Source organism: Aplysia californica, unplaced genomic scaffold (genome assembly GCF_000002075.1).
Source record: "Aplysia californica isolate F4 #8 unplaced genomic scaffold, AplCal3.0 scaffold00115, whole genome shotgun sequence".
NCBI lineage: Eukaryota > Metazoa > Mollusca > Gastropoda > Aplysiida > Aplysiidae > Aplysia > Aplysia californica.
The window spans coordinates 1052364-1068084 of NW_004797385.1; the positions used below are offsets into that span (position 1 = coordinate 1052364).

The 15721-nt window shown below is 47.6% G+C and overlaps 1 protein-coding gene across 1 annotated transcript in view; it reads left to right on the forward strand.

The window, feature by feature from the left end:
- LOC101855181 (serine-rich adhesin for platelets) overlaps positions 1-15721 on the forward strand; it is a gene marked incomplete at its 5' end in the record, with an annotated part of 101355 nt that overhangs the window by 50176 nt on the left and 35458 nt on the right. Inside the window, 2 exon segments of the mRNA XM_013081092.2 lie at positions 1234-1336; positions 2968-14652. Of these exon segments, the coding sequence (XP_012936546.1) occupies positions 2988-14652 (11665 nt within the window).

Here is a 15721-nt window from a genome sequence, read left to right on the forward strand (position 1 = left end):
TGTGTGTGCGTGCGTATGTGTATGTGTGCGTATGTGTGTATGTACAGGTGTGTGCATATATTCTCAGTTTGTGCATTCACCTATACAACTTGCAGGAATTCTCTATAAGATATATGATTAACTTTTAATATAATCCAGGCCTATTCAACGCTGTCCATAGTGTCCTCTGCCGTTCCAATCCCCACAAAACTGGAATTTGTATACGCATTATGTTAAGTAGCTCCTTGCTTGGGATATGCAACTCTCTTAGCTGCTGTTGAACATGGTGATATTTAATGAGATATGAAATATGCCGGCATTAATAGCGATTTAAAAAAAAAGAAAAAAAAGACGATGCATCAAGGCTTGTGAATGCAACTAAGCGTATCGATTCGTGTTCTTATAAAGATTTAATCAATATGATCGTTAGAGAGCTGAAAATAACTCGTTTTAACATTATAGTTTGAAGTTCATGAGCATTGCTATTTAATTTTTTTTAAAATTATGAATAAGAAACATTTTGCTGTGTGTCGCAGTATCTCGATGAAAGTGTGGAAATTTAATCTTGCTACGAAGTATTTCCAACCAACACTATTGGATATCCTACATGTTGTTTGTGTGTGTTTACGCCCCATGGACACAATCTATATCAGTCTATATAATTTAGGAGAGATATGATGCTCTATCAGAAAGACCGAGATATTCGATAAAAATTCTACCCACACAGGAATCGAATTCATGTTTTCTGCGTGCTATGGCGAGGGGCCTCACCGCTATATCAAAGGCGTTGGAAGATAACTATTCTATTTCCCTATGCTGTTGTCAATAGAGCGATGTGACTTTTTCTTTTTTATATAAAAAAGAAGGAAAACTAACCTCGACGACGACGACGACGATGATGATGATGATGATGATGATGATGATGATGATGATGATGATGATGATGATGATGATGATTTTTAGAACTTTAATATCGTTAATACTAATTCTATTTCATAGGAACATTGGCTGGAAGTACTCTTAATGATTCATTATGATGAAATGTAGAGACTAACGGTAGTTTAAACGAAAATGATAAGTGTTATGTTAATCTGTCTTACTAAGTGACCATTATTGTGTCCATGTGCTTCTCTTTACTCAAACAAACAAACAAACAAACCAAACAAGTTCATCTCGCGTTATTCCCCTTTACTAAATGGCCGTCGCCATGTGCATGTGCTTTTCTTTACTCAAACTAAAATTCCTTCATTTCAGGAAGACGCCACCATGCTTTTGAGACTGAAAACAGAGTGGAAAAATTAACCAAAACTCTAAACATCATGGATAGAAAGTTTGACTGAGGACCTGTCTCTCATTGGTGAGTGTTCCCTTCTGTTTAAGTGTTTGCGGAATTTCTTAACAGTCGTATTGCTTTAGTAAGCGTTTTATGTTTTTATGGCACTTGCAACACAATTTGGCCATATAAGAGCTGAAGACTAGAGAAGCGTTTTATGGCACTTGCAACACAATTAGGTCACATAAGAGCCGAAGATAAGAGGTGTAACGAGAAAGTAACAAACATAAAAAAGGAGGAGAGTTCAGGGCGATGGATGTTTGACAAGAAATAAGGAGCAAAACACACCAGAGCACTTGCCAACCACCGACTCTTAATGTTCACAGAATGATTATATGGTACTTACTCTTGGGTTACGTTTTCTGCTGCAGTGTTCTATAAATTGTTGTTTTTGGTGGTGGTGGTGGGTTTTTTGGTGTTTTTTTTTTTTTTAGTTTGTTGTTGTTTTGGGTGTTTTTTACATTTCTGATGGCACACGTGCACAGTATTCACATATCCTTGTTATAGAAAATAATGACAGTGTCTATATGGCCAAAACACCTAAAAATATAGCAAAATTTAGACCTTCAAACGATGTGCCATTAAAATTTGCCATAGTCGCAATTACCGATGTGTCTTTTTGTAAGTTTAATCAGTTGTCACTTTGCTATTATTATGTTGTTCATTCTAAAATGGAGTTAGGACATAATCACTTCTATCATATTGCTGTAGTAATGTTTTTCATTCTGATTATGGAGTCAAGTTATGACATAGTCCCCTCTACATCAGATCTTAGCAGCACGATGTGAAGCAGGGTTATTATGTAATAACGCTTTGGCGAAGAGTGAGATTTGAGTATGTGAAAATGCTACAAAACCTGACAAATAATTCATATACTGGAAAAACGTTGTAGTAATTTAACACCTCCGTCGACATTATTTGGGCTATTTCGACTATGCAGTCAGGGCCAACCTGGACTGAGAAGTATCCAACGTCTCAGCAGAAAGACGGAGATACTCGTTAAAAGAACCCCCCTCCCCCCTCCCCCCCCACGGGGATTGAACTCACATCTTCTGTGTGAGATGGTCAAGCATATAACTACTACACCACAGACGCCGGTTCAGACACAGTGCTCTGTATGACATGTGGCTGTCGAAGACAGAATATTGTGTCTCTGCAGTCTGAATTCATTCATGAGGCCTCCCCTTTGCAATGTTATTCGTATGTTGGGTGTCACGTCACTAAAAAAAAGATCCGATTTTTATATGGGGTCCCTTTTAGATCTTGTTGTGCCAATGGTACAGCACACTACGTTCAGCATTCAGAATGTTTGATGTGACATCGTGCTTTAAACGTAGAATTACTTTTTTTTGGCACTTCCCTGTTAGATATCAGATCAAGACCTTTGAAGTTTCTTAAATTGAACAAACAATCAGTTTTTGTCCACTTAATTGCTTACATAATGAGATCTTTTAAACGAGTTTCATGAAAGTCTGTTTTCGTTTTTGTCTTTGACCTTCTGTTGAATAATTTTGTTTTGCTTTGTTCTCGGAAGTGGGTTGGGACGGGGAAAGGGGGTGGGGGTGATAATTTAGAATTTACATTCACTAGGGCTACGAAGGACTTAGATTGCTTGTTTTTACAGAAACATTGATTTTTTCCTCTTTGTTGTCCAGAAAAGACTCCCACTCCCACAATGCAGCAGCCGACAGACCTGAAACACCAGGTTCTGCTGGAGATGCGGAGTAAAGGCGGGAAAAACCTGCCCTCCGACATCATCTCCTCCCTAGATGACGGCCGGAAGCCGCGGATGATCTTCTCCTCCAAAGGGGGCGGGGCTTTGTCTCGGCGACGCCCCCAGAGCCAGATCCTGGCGTCCAGCAACTACACACGCACCAATCTAAACTGGAGCAGCCCACAAGGGAACGGCCTCGGCCGATCCAACTCTGAGACGGTCACGTCGTTGTCCAATCCGGACTTTGAAGTGCTCAACGGGAATCTGAAAATAAACTCTACCACGAACAGCACGGAGAGCCTCGACAACGCCTCGGCCAGCAAGACCAATGTGGCAAGGTCAAGGTCGTCGTCTCCCCCGCGGAGTCCGAGTCTGTCGTCCACTCTCTCCCGGCCAGGCTCGGCCACCCGGACCAGCGTCACTTCGATCTTCCCACGACCGGACAACATAGACGAAGACGACTTAAAATCTCCTTCTTCCACAATATCCTCACCTCGCCGGACTACGTCAATAACCGCTACCCCTCCCCTGATTCCTCCTCCAAAGACATTCCTTGAGAGGCAATCCTCTCTGTCTTCTTCCACCTCTTCCCTGTCCTCAGTAAGGAAAAGTTCTCAAAAAGCCCCCTCCCTTCCTCCCTCCTCCCCTCTCCCACCTCCCCAGTCTCCATCTCCTATGGATATCAAGGATGACGAAGAGACAGAGTTCACCTTTCCTGCCTTGCCCCCGCCACCTGAGTTTCTGGAAGAAGAAATAGACCAGCAAGTTACTGCCACCGCCATCACCACCACCACCACTACCACCACAACCACAACCACAACTACGCAACTTGACGAAGATTTGTCAACTTCCCAACAAGACACAGAAGAACCACCGTTACCCCCTCCACCACCCGCTCTGAACGAATCATTATCGTCATCATCGTCCTCCTCCTCGTCTTCGGCTTCAAAATCTTCCCAGTCTGAAATGCCTCCTTCCCCCACCCCCTCCCGCACCCGCTCAGAGCCACCTCTTGGCGAGTGGCGAGATACATCGTTCTTAATTACTCCTAAAGTTCCTGAGAAAGAGGATCAGGACGACAAGTCTTCAATATCTCCCTCTGACGTGTTAGAGAACTTTGACAGCACACTCAGAGAGCACCACTCCCACTCGGATTCATTCCACAGTGAGCTAGAGGTATCGCCCTCCCCTCATCTCCTTGCTCCGCCAGATGAGAATCCGAACCGTAAACCTTCTATGACGCAAAGCGAGGTGTTAGGGTTCTTCGACAGCGCGCTCCGAGACCAGTCTCTGTCCATGTCTTCTCTCAACGACACCAGGGATACCGACATTTTCAAACACCGGTCGTTTTCCTCTGCTTCTGACCACCACGAACTTTCTGTTTACCGTGAAGTCACAACAGATGAACTCACTGACATTATTGCAATGAACACCAGCAACGAAAACAAGACCTTACACCCTGACGGTGTTTCTGCACCGCAAACTGGAATTGAGGTTAAAAGTGTGTCTTATTTTGAAGAAAATAACCAAGAACAGATGGACGCAACCCCTGACATTGCAAGTTACACAGAAAGCAGCCTGGTGCGAGTAGAAAATGGCGAGGATCGTTCCTTGCACTCCGACGAAAGCCGTGAAGAACAAACCGAGCTCAGAAACACGCACCAACTTCCCCACAGTGCTGAAGGACAAATAACAGTTGACACTTCTACTATAGTTAATGACACCCAGGAAGACAGCGGCAAGATAGAAGCTGAGGGTGTCGTAGAAAAACTCTTGTCCTCTGCCAGTGTTTCAACACAGCAGGTTGGCGCTGAGTTGTCCACATCTGACCAAGGTGTGGATGCTGTTCAAGAACAATCACACATTGTCGCGAGCAGCAATGGCGTGTCTTCTACTGAATACACTGTGAATGTAGACACTTCAGACGTCAACACCGTAATTCCTGACAGCGTCAGCGCAGTACATGAGGATAATGAGATTACAACCTCCTTCCAAGTTCACGAAAATGTTACAGAACAGTTGCTCACTGTCAGCACCACTGACTCTGAAGCTCTTGGAAACGAAGCAGAAACACAAGAGATTGAGGTGAGTTATTCAACCCAGATTGACGAAAAATCCCAAGAAATTATTCAAGACAATGCTGAGACCCTAGAAGAAACTGAGATGGAAACATACAGCCAACTCGAAGAAATTGTTCAAGAACAATTGTTACTTGAGAACAGTACACCAAGTGATACTCTAACAGCCAGTAGCAAGCAGCTCACAGAAACTGAGATTCTTACGTCAAACCAGGCAGAGGAAACGTTGAAAGACCAGTTGCAAATTGACACGAGCGGTCACGGAGGGTATGATGTTGATGTAGTTGCAAAGGAGGAAGATGGCGCGATGATGTTGAAAAGTGAGAGCAGCGAGGAGAGTGACCTTAGCCCTCGGATAGCTCTCACCGAACTCCCAATATCGCCACGACGGACAAAACAAGGCAAAAGAAATCTGGGGGGACTGAAAGTTACCAAACTGAAATCAGACGTGAAGACAGTCCGGCAGCAAATCAAACCGGGCACGGTAGACGAGTTAGCTTCTCTCTTTACTAATCTGAAAGAACAAGAAGCGCTGAGCTCCGCTTCCCTCAAACAAGAAGACAATTTGGAGATGGAGTATGAAGAAAAACTGGTAGAAGGTGAAACAGAAACAACCAAGCCAAGAGAAAAGAAGCGATCTGTGGCGAGGGACATTGCCGAATACGAGCTGGGGATAGAGCAGGCTGCTGGTAGTAAAAACTTCTCACAACTTCATTCCGAAACCGACACTACAGTAGCAAGCACAGATTTGTCTCAAAACGAGGTTGCTGCAGAAATGTCTGCTGCCAGCAATATCTTAGATCAATATCAGACTGACGCTGAAGTGACCACGACTGCCCTTGAACTTGAATATCAGCCCGGCACTGAACTGTCCACTGCTAGCCATGAATATCAAACTAAAACAGAAATGTCTATTGCTAGCAATGAAGTTGATCAGTATCAGGTTGACACTGAAGTATCCGCTACTACCAATGACCTTGCTGAATATCAGGCTAAAACTGAAGTGACCACTCCTAATCTAGAATATCATCCTGACACTGAAGTGTCCAGTGCTGGCTATGACTTAGATCAATACCAGGCCGAAACTGAAGTTTCCTCTGAATTAGTTAATAAAACTGAGGTGTCCTCTTCTAGCCTTGAATATCAGCCTGACACTGAAATGACCACTGCTAGCCATGAGTATCAAGCTACAACTGAAGTGTCCACTTCCATCATCGATGACTTGGAATATAAGCTTGACACTGAAGAGATCACTGCTAGCCATGAATATCACGTCCAAACAGAGGTGTCCCCTGACACTGAATTGTCCCCTGCCATCTCTGAATTAGATCAACTTCTGGCTAAAATTGAAGAGTCCACTGCTAGCAATGTCGTAGATCAGTATCAGACTGAGACGGAGGTATCGACAGCCAACGAGGACGTAATCCAAACCCAGGCTGACACTGAAGCGACCAGTGCAGGTCATGACTTAGACCAATACCAGGCTGACACTGAATTGTCCCCTGCCATCACTGAATTAGATCAACTTCTAGCTAAAACTGAGGTGTCCACTTCTAGCCATGGTTATCAGGTTAACACTGAAGTACCGACTGCTAGCAATGTCGTAGATCAGTATCAGACTGAGACAGAGGTATCGACAGCCAACGAGGACGTAATCCAAAACCAGGCTGACACTGAAGTGACCAGTGCAGGTCATGACTTAGACCAATACCAGGCAGACACTGAATTGTCCCCTGCCATCACTGAATTAGATCAACTTCTAGCTAAAACTGAGGTGTCCACTTCTAGCCATGAATATCAGGTTAACACTGAAGTACCGACTGCTAGCAATGTCGTAGATCAGTATCAGGCTGAGCCAGAGGTATCGGCAGCTTTCGAGGACGTGTTCCAGTCTCAAGCCGAGAGAGAAGTATCCATTAGCAATGACGTAATTCAAGGTTCAGAGAAATCTATTACTGATGAGGATTTTTCACAAACAGAAACAGAAAAGTCTTCTACTGCTGTCTTCAACTCGGCACAGCCTGAAGCCAGCACCGAGACACTCACTGTGGACGAGATCGTCTCCCAACTGCAGGTCGCCTCGACAGAAAATTCTAGCCCAAGTGGTGACATCATCTCAGATAATGAGTCAGTTGTCGGAAAATCTACATCGAGTAAGGAGTTTTCACAATACGAGACAATTGAGGAGGCCACTACGGATTTTACGACCTCTAAGACCACCCCACAGACGCCGGCCAGTTTGGATTTCCCAGCCTATTCCAGCACGACCCCACGACCCTCCAAGAATGAGGACGAATCCCGCCCCCTGCCGCGCAGATTGTCTGCCTCGAGGTCTGATCCCAGTTTGGATAAATTACCAGACTTCAGTGCCATGAGAATGCAACGAAAGGGAGGTTTTGATTTCCTTACTGCAAGCAAGGCTATTATCCAACAAATTAACAGCAGAAACAGCAGTCGATCAAACTCTTTTAAAAAGGGCCAAAAGCCAGACTCTTTTGATGATCAGAAATTTTCTGTGAGTATCGGAAACAGACTCTTGCTCGAAGATGAGGACTCGATCTCCAGCACTGCCACTTCGTCCCGCGCGAGCACACTGACAGATACACAGGCGACATCGCTGCGAGCCACTCTCAAGTTGAATGAGGCAGAGCACACACAGGGCCAAGAAACTGCGTCCCGTGTAAACACCGGGGAGGCATATTACTCAAACACGCAGCTCGATGATGGACAGAGCAAACACGACTCCTCTCTCCGTGACGAGCCGGCCGCCGGTTCTGTGAATATACGCGCACCTTTCGAAACCTCACAATTCAGCGGAGGAGTGTCGGGGTCTATTTTTACTTCAACTGAAAACACGAAAGAAGAAAGAGAAGAAGTAGGCTATGGCAAAGACCCAGCTGATATAGCCTCGGGCTCTGTGGGGCGGGAGGAGAATAACAACAACATAAAAGAAGAAGAAGAAGAAGAAGGAAAGAAAGAAGAAGAAGACATCGGAGAATCGAGGAGGACGGTGACATTCTCGACAATAAAAACAGAGGTGTTAGCAGCGGGCTCGCTGACAACTGCTACCACTGTAGGGTTCAGTGAGGCGAAGAGCAGTTCTAATGTGACCTCCGACGTTAGGAGCGCCGACAGCTTCGATGAGGGTCATAGAAATGATGATATTGTTTCTGACGGAATGTCTAATGAGGCTAGGAGCACGGCGACAATGGAAAGCGAACAAACTGGTTTGGTCACACTGCAGGGGGCCGCGGGAACCTCCCCTGACACGCGCGCGGATGTCGACTCGGTGAAAAACAAGGAGGAGGGGAACGAAGGAATTTTGAGAAGAGATCGCCATCTTTGGGACTCGGGGTCCGAGCGCTCGACCAGTTCTGCAGGCGTTACTACGAGCAAATCAGGAGTCTGGACTAATGACACGGACACCGAATCAAAGAATGACGTCACAGTGATTGATGGTGAAGCAGACGGCGCTCAGAGTGGCGGGATACCAGAGATCACGAGAAGTGTTTCTTACTCCGACGCAAAGGAGAGGATTTCTCAGTTTTTCATTGCGACGGCGGCTGCGAAGGAGCAAAACAAAGTTTTAGTAGGAGAAGAGAGTGGAGGAGAGATTAAAACCAGAGTAGAAGAGGTGAAGAGGACAGTTTACCCACCACTACCACCGCATGTGTTGCCAGCCACAACAACAGGCGGGAGAGAAGAAGAAGAACAAGTAAACACAACGTCAGAAGGAGAGAAAGGGGAAAGAAAAACACGCCGCCACAGCAGCAGCGACAGCAGCAGCAGCAACAGCAGCAGTGATTCCGAGAGAGAAGACGATGACACTTTGCCTCCCCCGGAACGAGAGGACAGGGTAGAAAGTGAAATCAGCGAGGACGACACGGAGAGAGAGAAAAACAGAAGGGAGGCGAAGGAGGAATTATTTTCAAACGAGGACTCTGACGGTCGGGGATTGGCGGAGAGCGTGGCAAATGTCATCACGCGGCCTGACGGCAACCTACAAAGACAAACAAGGGAGAGTAGCTCGGCTGGTCTGTTTGCTCACGCAACACTAGATGTAGATGAGGAGAGCGGGTCTGCCGGGGGCACACAGGATAGAGATGTGCGTGTCGTTACTGCAACATCTACAGCAGGTACAGCAGCTGGGGGGTCGAACCGTCGAGAAGGAGTGTCCGCAGAATTTCAGCAGGAGTTGAGGGAGAGTTTGGCCAGATTCGCTCGTGTTGAGAGGAGCAAGGAGGAGGAGGAGGAGGCTAATCTTTCCTCGGATGAACAAACCAGCCAGGAGCAGGGACAAGTGGATTCCGATTTCTTATCTATTCTCGATAACCTCCAGTTGGATACAGACATCTCTTCGAAATTTGTGGGGAAATCTTCGCGACTTGGTGAAAGTCACAACTACGATGTGAGCAAAGAAGTTGTTGACGATAGTAGTGCTGTTCCGAAGGATAATTTTGTGAATTATACGGAAGAAGTGACATCGTTTCAGGCAGTGAAAAAAGACTACTTGAACGAGGAGGCTCTGTTTGACAACCCCCACCACTCTGTCAGTGAGGTCAGTGCCGTGGAGAGTGAGAGAGAAGATTTCCATCTGGGCCTGAACCTCTCAGAGGCTGGGGAATCCCCCACCCAGGCGAAGACTCACTACGCGGCGACGTCATTGAACGGTGAGACTCATGACGAAACTATTCAGGAATCTGTGACGACGTCAAACATTAGTCTAGAAGACGAGATCAAAGTTTTGCACGAGGAGTTGAGCCCACGAGTGAGTGCGGATAACCTATCGGAGAAAACTGTGAGTGTTGCCAGTGGTGGAGGTGGTAGCCACAGTGCCCGCAGTAGTGTGAGCAGCCGTTCAAGTCGGTCACGTGCATCGAAAGGTAAACAAACTGTTTTTGACAGAGACTTTTTCGTCACCACTAAGCCAGCGGAGGAATCATCTGTCACTTCTCAGAGATCTTCTAGCTCCGAGTCTTCAAGACGAGAGAGTGTTGTGGAGGTGGAGAGCCCTCTCATATCTAGCAACAACACCGCGTTTTTCACCGCAACGACAACAGAAACAACTACAACAGCAGCAACAAACGTAGTTGACGAACCAAAGCCAGAAAGCTCAGAGGCCGAAAACGTTGTTCTCCGAAGAAAAACATCGTCCGCCTCAAGCCGGAGTAACACACAACTCTCCCGGCAAAGCTCCAACGTATCTCTCCAAAGCGAGGCGACAGACGAGATCAGATGGTCCAAAGATAAATTCCGTTTTCTGAAAGAAGCGTTCGAAAAAGGCGACCCAGCCACAACTCCTCCCGATCGCCCCCCTAGCTTCAGGGGCCGGAGGGTTAGCTCAGAGTTCAAACTAAAGCGTCCATTGTCTTCTGCATCATCGACGAGTGACCTCGCGAACGGGTCACACAACGAGGGAAACAAAGAGGGCTTGCTCAGTTACAACCGGAGAGCTCTGACAAAACAAGTAAGTGTCGATTCTCAGTCCGGCGGGGAGAAACAAGAGGTCTCTGTCACTTACACAGGTCGGGGAGACAGCGGGACGAGCGGAGAGTTAGAGCGAGTCCAAGACGAAACTGTGGTCAAAGATTTATCTTCCGCTGATTCCGACAGCGAGAGTGACGGAAAGAGAGAAGGATTTGCGGGACGAACGAATAAGAAGACAGAACAGGGATATTCGTACGATTTTGAGGGAGGAAACCGTGATTTGGGGTCAAGGAGATCGAGTAGCGTCAAAAGTGGAACTTCTAGAAGTTCGAGACGAAGGACAAGTATTGAGACTGAGAGAAACAAACGCAGAGATGACTCGTCTTCTTCTTCCGACAGCGACAGCCCTGTGACAAGAGCAAAGAGACAAATTTCTGTTAAGAAAACGACAGAGCAAAACTCTCGCAGAGTCGAGAGATCTGACAGTGTAAACAGCACCAAAAGCGAGGACAAAATGACGGCGGTTGTAGGAGAAGTTTCTTCTTTCAGCATCCACAGACAGATGACGTCACAGGAAGAGACGTCGAGTGGAGGTGGTGTGTCCGAGCAGCCGAGGAATGCCCGAGGGCTGGAGCAAAATAACTCGGACGTCTATCTGATACAAGACCGACAGGGAGATATTTACGCTTTGCAAGAGGTCGACACAGATAGCAAAAACCACGTGAATGTTGTTTCTGAGCCAAATATTTCGACCCGGGTGGTAAAAACAACCAGCTCGCGTGGCGAAAATGAGAGCCAGGGCTTTGTGACCCTGAATGATTCAACCGCTTCCTCTAGCTACAATAATTACCGCTCCGGGTCTCAAACTCGTACGGACCTGGTAGTGGATAGCAGCGCTGTGGAAGACGACAAAGCGCGCGAAGTTATTTCAGCGTTTTTAGATTCCCAAGACGCCAAAACGCATTCCAATTACCACACAAATCATCAACAACAGCAACAGCAGCAGCGACAAATTCAACAACAGCAACAGTACCGGACGCCAAATGTTCACGATTCAGGATCATTCATGCGTGACGCCTCGTCGTCGTCTTCGTCCCAGTACTACACGGTGGACGGGTATAACACAAGCTCTGTGGGTGGTGACGGTGGTGTCGGGGGCAACCCTTCGCCGCTCAACGGCGCGGGAAGAGTGACGGTGGTGAATACATCACAGCTCGGGGGAGCGGGAGACACCTCGTTCCAGTCATCCCCCTCTCTCAACAACTCGCTGGTCTTACAACAGTCACAGGGACCGACTTATTACAACAACGGATACAGGGTCATCAATACCTCCGCCACCACTCCAGGTTACGATTCATCGGTCACCCAAGAGCAGTTGAGAAACGCTACCATCAGCGTGCAGAATACGGTGGATACCAAAACGGATAACTCTCAGACTTGGCGAACGCCTGGATTTGAACCGTACACCACCGGCACCGGGGCTCAGGACAACCACAGCAGCTCCATGGTGGTCACTAACTACAACACCCCTCAGCAGCAGGTTTTCCTGACCAACTCCAACAACCCTGTTATAGATACCACATACAACAACAGCTACAACAACAACAACGACTTCAGCAACTCCACACTGGTCCAACGATCTCCCACGTCATTCCAGCCTCTGTCTGTCAATGTCAACCAAAGCCCATACCAAACGACCAATGGCATCGCTCCATTCCAAACCACACCAATCAACATCACCACCACGACCAGTGCTGTGGTTGGAGAGAAAGTGGACATGCAGATCAACTTCCAGGGCAATGAGCAGCCTGAGCAGTACGTCACAGCAAACGCCGAACTAGTGAGCTCATCTTCGGATGACGAAACTAAGCGTAGGTTTGTCGTGAGGGCGTCACCGAGGAAGAGTTCTCTCAAGAAAACCTCCAAGTACGCGGACAGCGTCCATAACGACAGTAGCTCGGACATGGTGTTCAAGAAAACAGAAACCGTGACCGCAGACGTGAATCTGGGCGGGAAGAAAAGAGAAATAACTCTGTATCCGGTTGACAGTAGGGATCAGCAGCAGCAGCGCTCGAGCTATCGGTCTGTCAGTTCGCTCGACAGTCTGTCCCCCTCCTCGGTGGACGCGCCCGCCTACAAGGTATACACGAGTTCAAGAGGTCACCAGCCGCGTTCATTATCCCCCGACACCCCCGTGACGTCACCGCGTTATGACAGTCGCGAGTATCTCTCACAAGACGAATACCACCGGAGGGATGAGGACAGCTCGACTTTCTCAACCGCCAATTTCGACGACAGCGCTAATAACAGCCGGTGGAGAATCCGCACTCTGTCGACCAGTGTCCCCGACGGACTGCACCGTATGACGTCCACGGACAGCAGAAGTGGCCGCGGTCGGAGCAGAACGCCGGAAAACCACCAGACGAACAGCCGAGAGGAGAAATCGTACAGAGTTGTCAAAAACACCAGCAAAAAACACCACAGTCCCGAGCGGTTCTTCAAAAACGCCAAACTGTCTCTGAGGAGAGACGATTACGAGTCGAAAGACGATTATTCGTCGGAAGAAGAGCAGGGCGGGAAGAGGTACAGAACCGTCACTCACGTTTACTTGGAAGGGGACAAACCTAAGCCAAGGTCAAGGTCTCAAAGTCCGTCATCGTCATCATCCCGGTACAAAGTCTCCAATGTTCAGAGCCAGTCCTCTTTCAACAGGAAGCAGGAAGAAACGATCAGAAACGACGGGAAGCTGTACGAAATCGTCAACGTCAAACAGTCGAAAAGGAACAACAAATCCTTTGAATCGGATGAAGAGTCAGAGCAAAGCTTCACAGAGCAGAAACATCGGTACCGCGTAGTCGGAACGTCAGAAGACGGTTTGAACAGAAAGAGCGCGCGCGCTCACTCGAGTCCCAAGTTCAACGAACAGCATGAGAAATCGTATGAGGAAGCGAAGGTCACACGCACGAAGCGAGTGCAGCCATCTAGGCTCCAGAGCTCGCCGTCTCCTGCCAACACGCACCGAACGGTCATACAGCTGGATATAGGCGACCACAAGAAGGTAAAAGAAACTGCAAGACGTGACACAGAGGAGGACGAGGAGGAGGAGGTGACGGGCTCCAGATACAAGGTGAACCGTGTCAAGTCTGCAGACACCACCAGGTCTTCTGACATCGCGTCCAGAGATTCCACGCTCACACACATCAGCGTCAACAACACATCTATCGCTGACGGCTCGAAGCTATGGCGGACCGGAAGGTCTGGAAGCTCGGATAGGTTGGAGAGAACAAATTCGAGTAGTGACGACTCAGATATGGAGAACACTGGGGCCTACAACTTGTCCCCACGCTTGGTGAAGACAAGTAAGCAGAAAGATGGCAGAAAGTTGTACGTGGTCAATAGCAGCACGGTTAACGAGCAGAGCCCCGACAAGGGACCCGTTGTGTTCCCTCCAGGCTCGTTCCGATCAACCATAGACATTAACCAAGAAAAACCTGTCGAGGATAACAGACAATACGTCGTTTACAGCAAACCCAGCAACGAGAACTTCAACGCTAGCCAAAGATTCTCCAGCGAGAGATCAGACACGCAGAACAACAGAACGGAGAAGACCGTTTATTTCGTGAGAGACTCATCAGCTCCCTCAAATCTGTCCAGAGGACAGCACAGATCACACACGTCAGAGTTCGTCTCCCCAGACTCTGGACAAGGCACCGAAGTAGCCAGCTCGGACGGAGAAACAGAAACTGTGAAGCAGAATTTCGAGCGGGTAGAGAGAATCTACGAGGTTCGGACAGATCCTCAACTACCCGAGCACCTCCGAGACGAAGCGGCGGAGGAGGTCATAGCTAAAGACCTTCGCGTTCTCCGCGGAAAAATCCTCATCAAGAACCGTTTGGACGGCGCTTCGAACGTCGATGAGGATGAGTTTGATGAGAACACCAACATTTTCGATAACAGTTTCCACCTGGGCAAGGACAACCCTCTGTACTCCAGTGACCAAGACCTCCTGGCCAGTCTGCAGAAAGAGGAGGAGGAGGAGATGGCGAAGCAACTCAACCAGGATATCACCTTCGAGACTGTGGATAGAATCGCTCACAAGTACAAGGGCCAGTCGGGCCAGGGTGAGTACACACTTCATGTATTGTTTGTGTGTGTGTGTGTGTGTGTGTGTGTGTGTGTGTGTGTGTGTGTGTGTGTGTGTGTGTGTGTGTGTGTGTGTGTGAGTGTGTGTGTAAATGTGTGGGTGAGAGAGAGTGTAAATGTGTGTCTATGTGTGTATTCTTTGTTTTCTGTCTGTCTGTCTGTCTGTTTGTTTGTCTGTCTATCTACCTGTTTGTCTTTCTGTTGTTTGGTCTCTTTGTCTATCTGTCTGTTAGTCTGCTTGTTTCTCTCTGTCTGACATGTTTGGACTGCTTACTTGTATATCTGTCTGTCTCTTCTTCTCCCTGCTCCCCCCTCTCTCTTTCTCTCTTTCTCGTTCTTTCTCCCTCCTTCCCTCTCTCCCTCCCTCTTTCTCCTTTTCTCTCAATTTTTTTCTTATCAATTTCCACTGTCCGTCGTCTGTCTGTCTGTCTGTCTCTCTCTCTCTGTTTGTCTGTCTGTCTCTTTCTTTGTCTGTCTGTCTGTCTGTCTCTCTCTGTCTCTCTGTCTCTGTCTCTGTCTGTCTGTCTGTCTGTCTGTCTGTCTGTCTCTCTCTCTCTCTCTCTCTCTCTCTCTTCTCTCTCTCTCTCTCTCTCTCTCTCTCTCTCTCTCTCTCTCTCTCTCTCTCCCTCTCTCTTCTATTCGCACGCTTCTATGTTTGTATCTCCCTGTTCCACTTTCTCTTCACCCCTTCTGTATGTGCTTCCTTGTATCTTAACGTGTGTGAGCGTGTGTGTTTGTTTGCATATGTGTGTGTCCGTGTGCATGTGTGTCTGAATTCGTCAACATGACTCGCGACACACGCCATGCCAGTTGTGTGCACCAAACAGGTGACTGTTTGAGGTCTAAGCTTGTTGGGGAGGGGATAGGTGGGAGGGAGGGAAGCTGCGTCCAAGCATTTTCATGAACCCTCCTTTCTATTCCAAGTCGTTTTATGTGCTTTTCTTAATGGTCTGTTCTTTCTCTGTCTCTCTCTCTCTGTCTCTCTTTCTCTCTTTGTATCGTTCTCTGTCTGTCTCTCTCTTTCTCTCTCTCTCTCTCTCTCCCTCC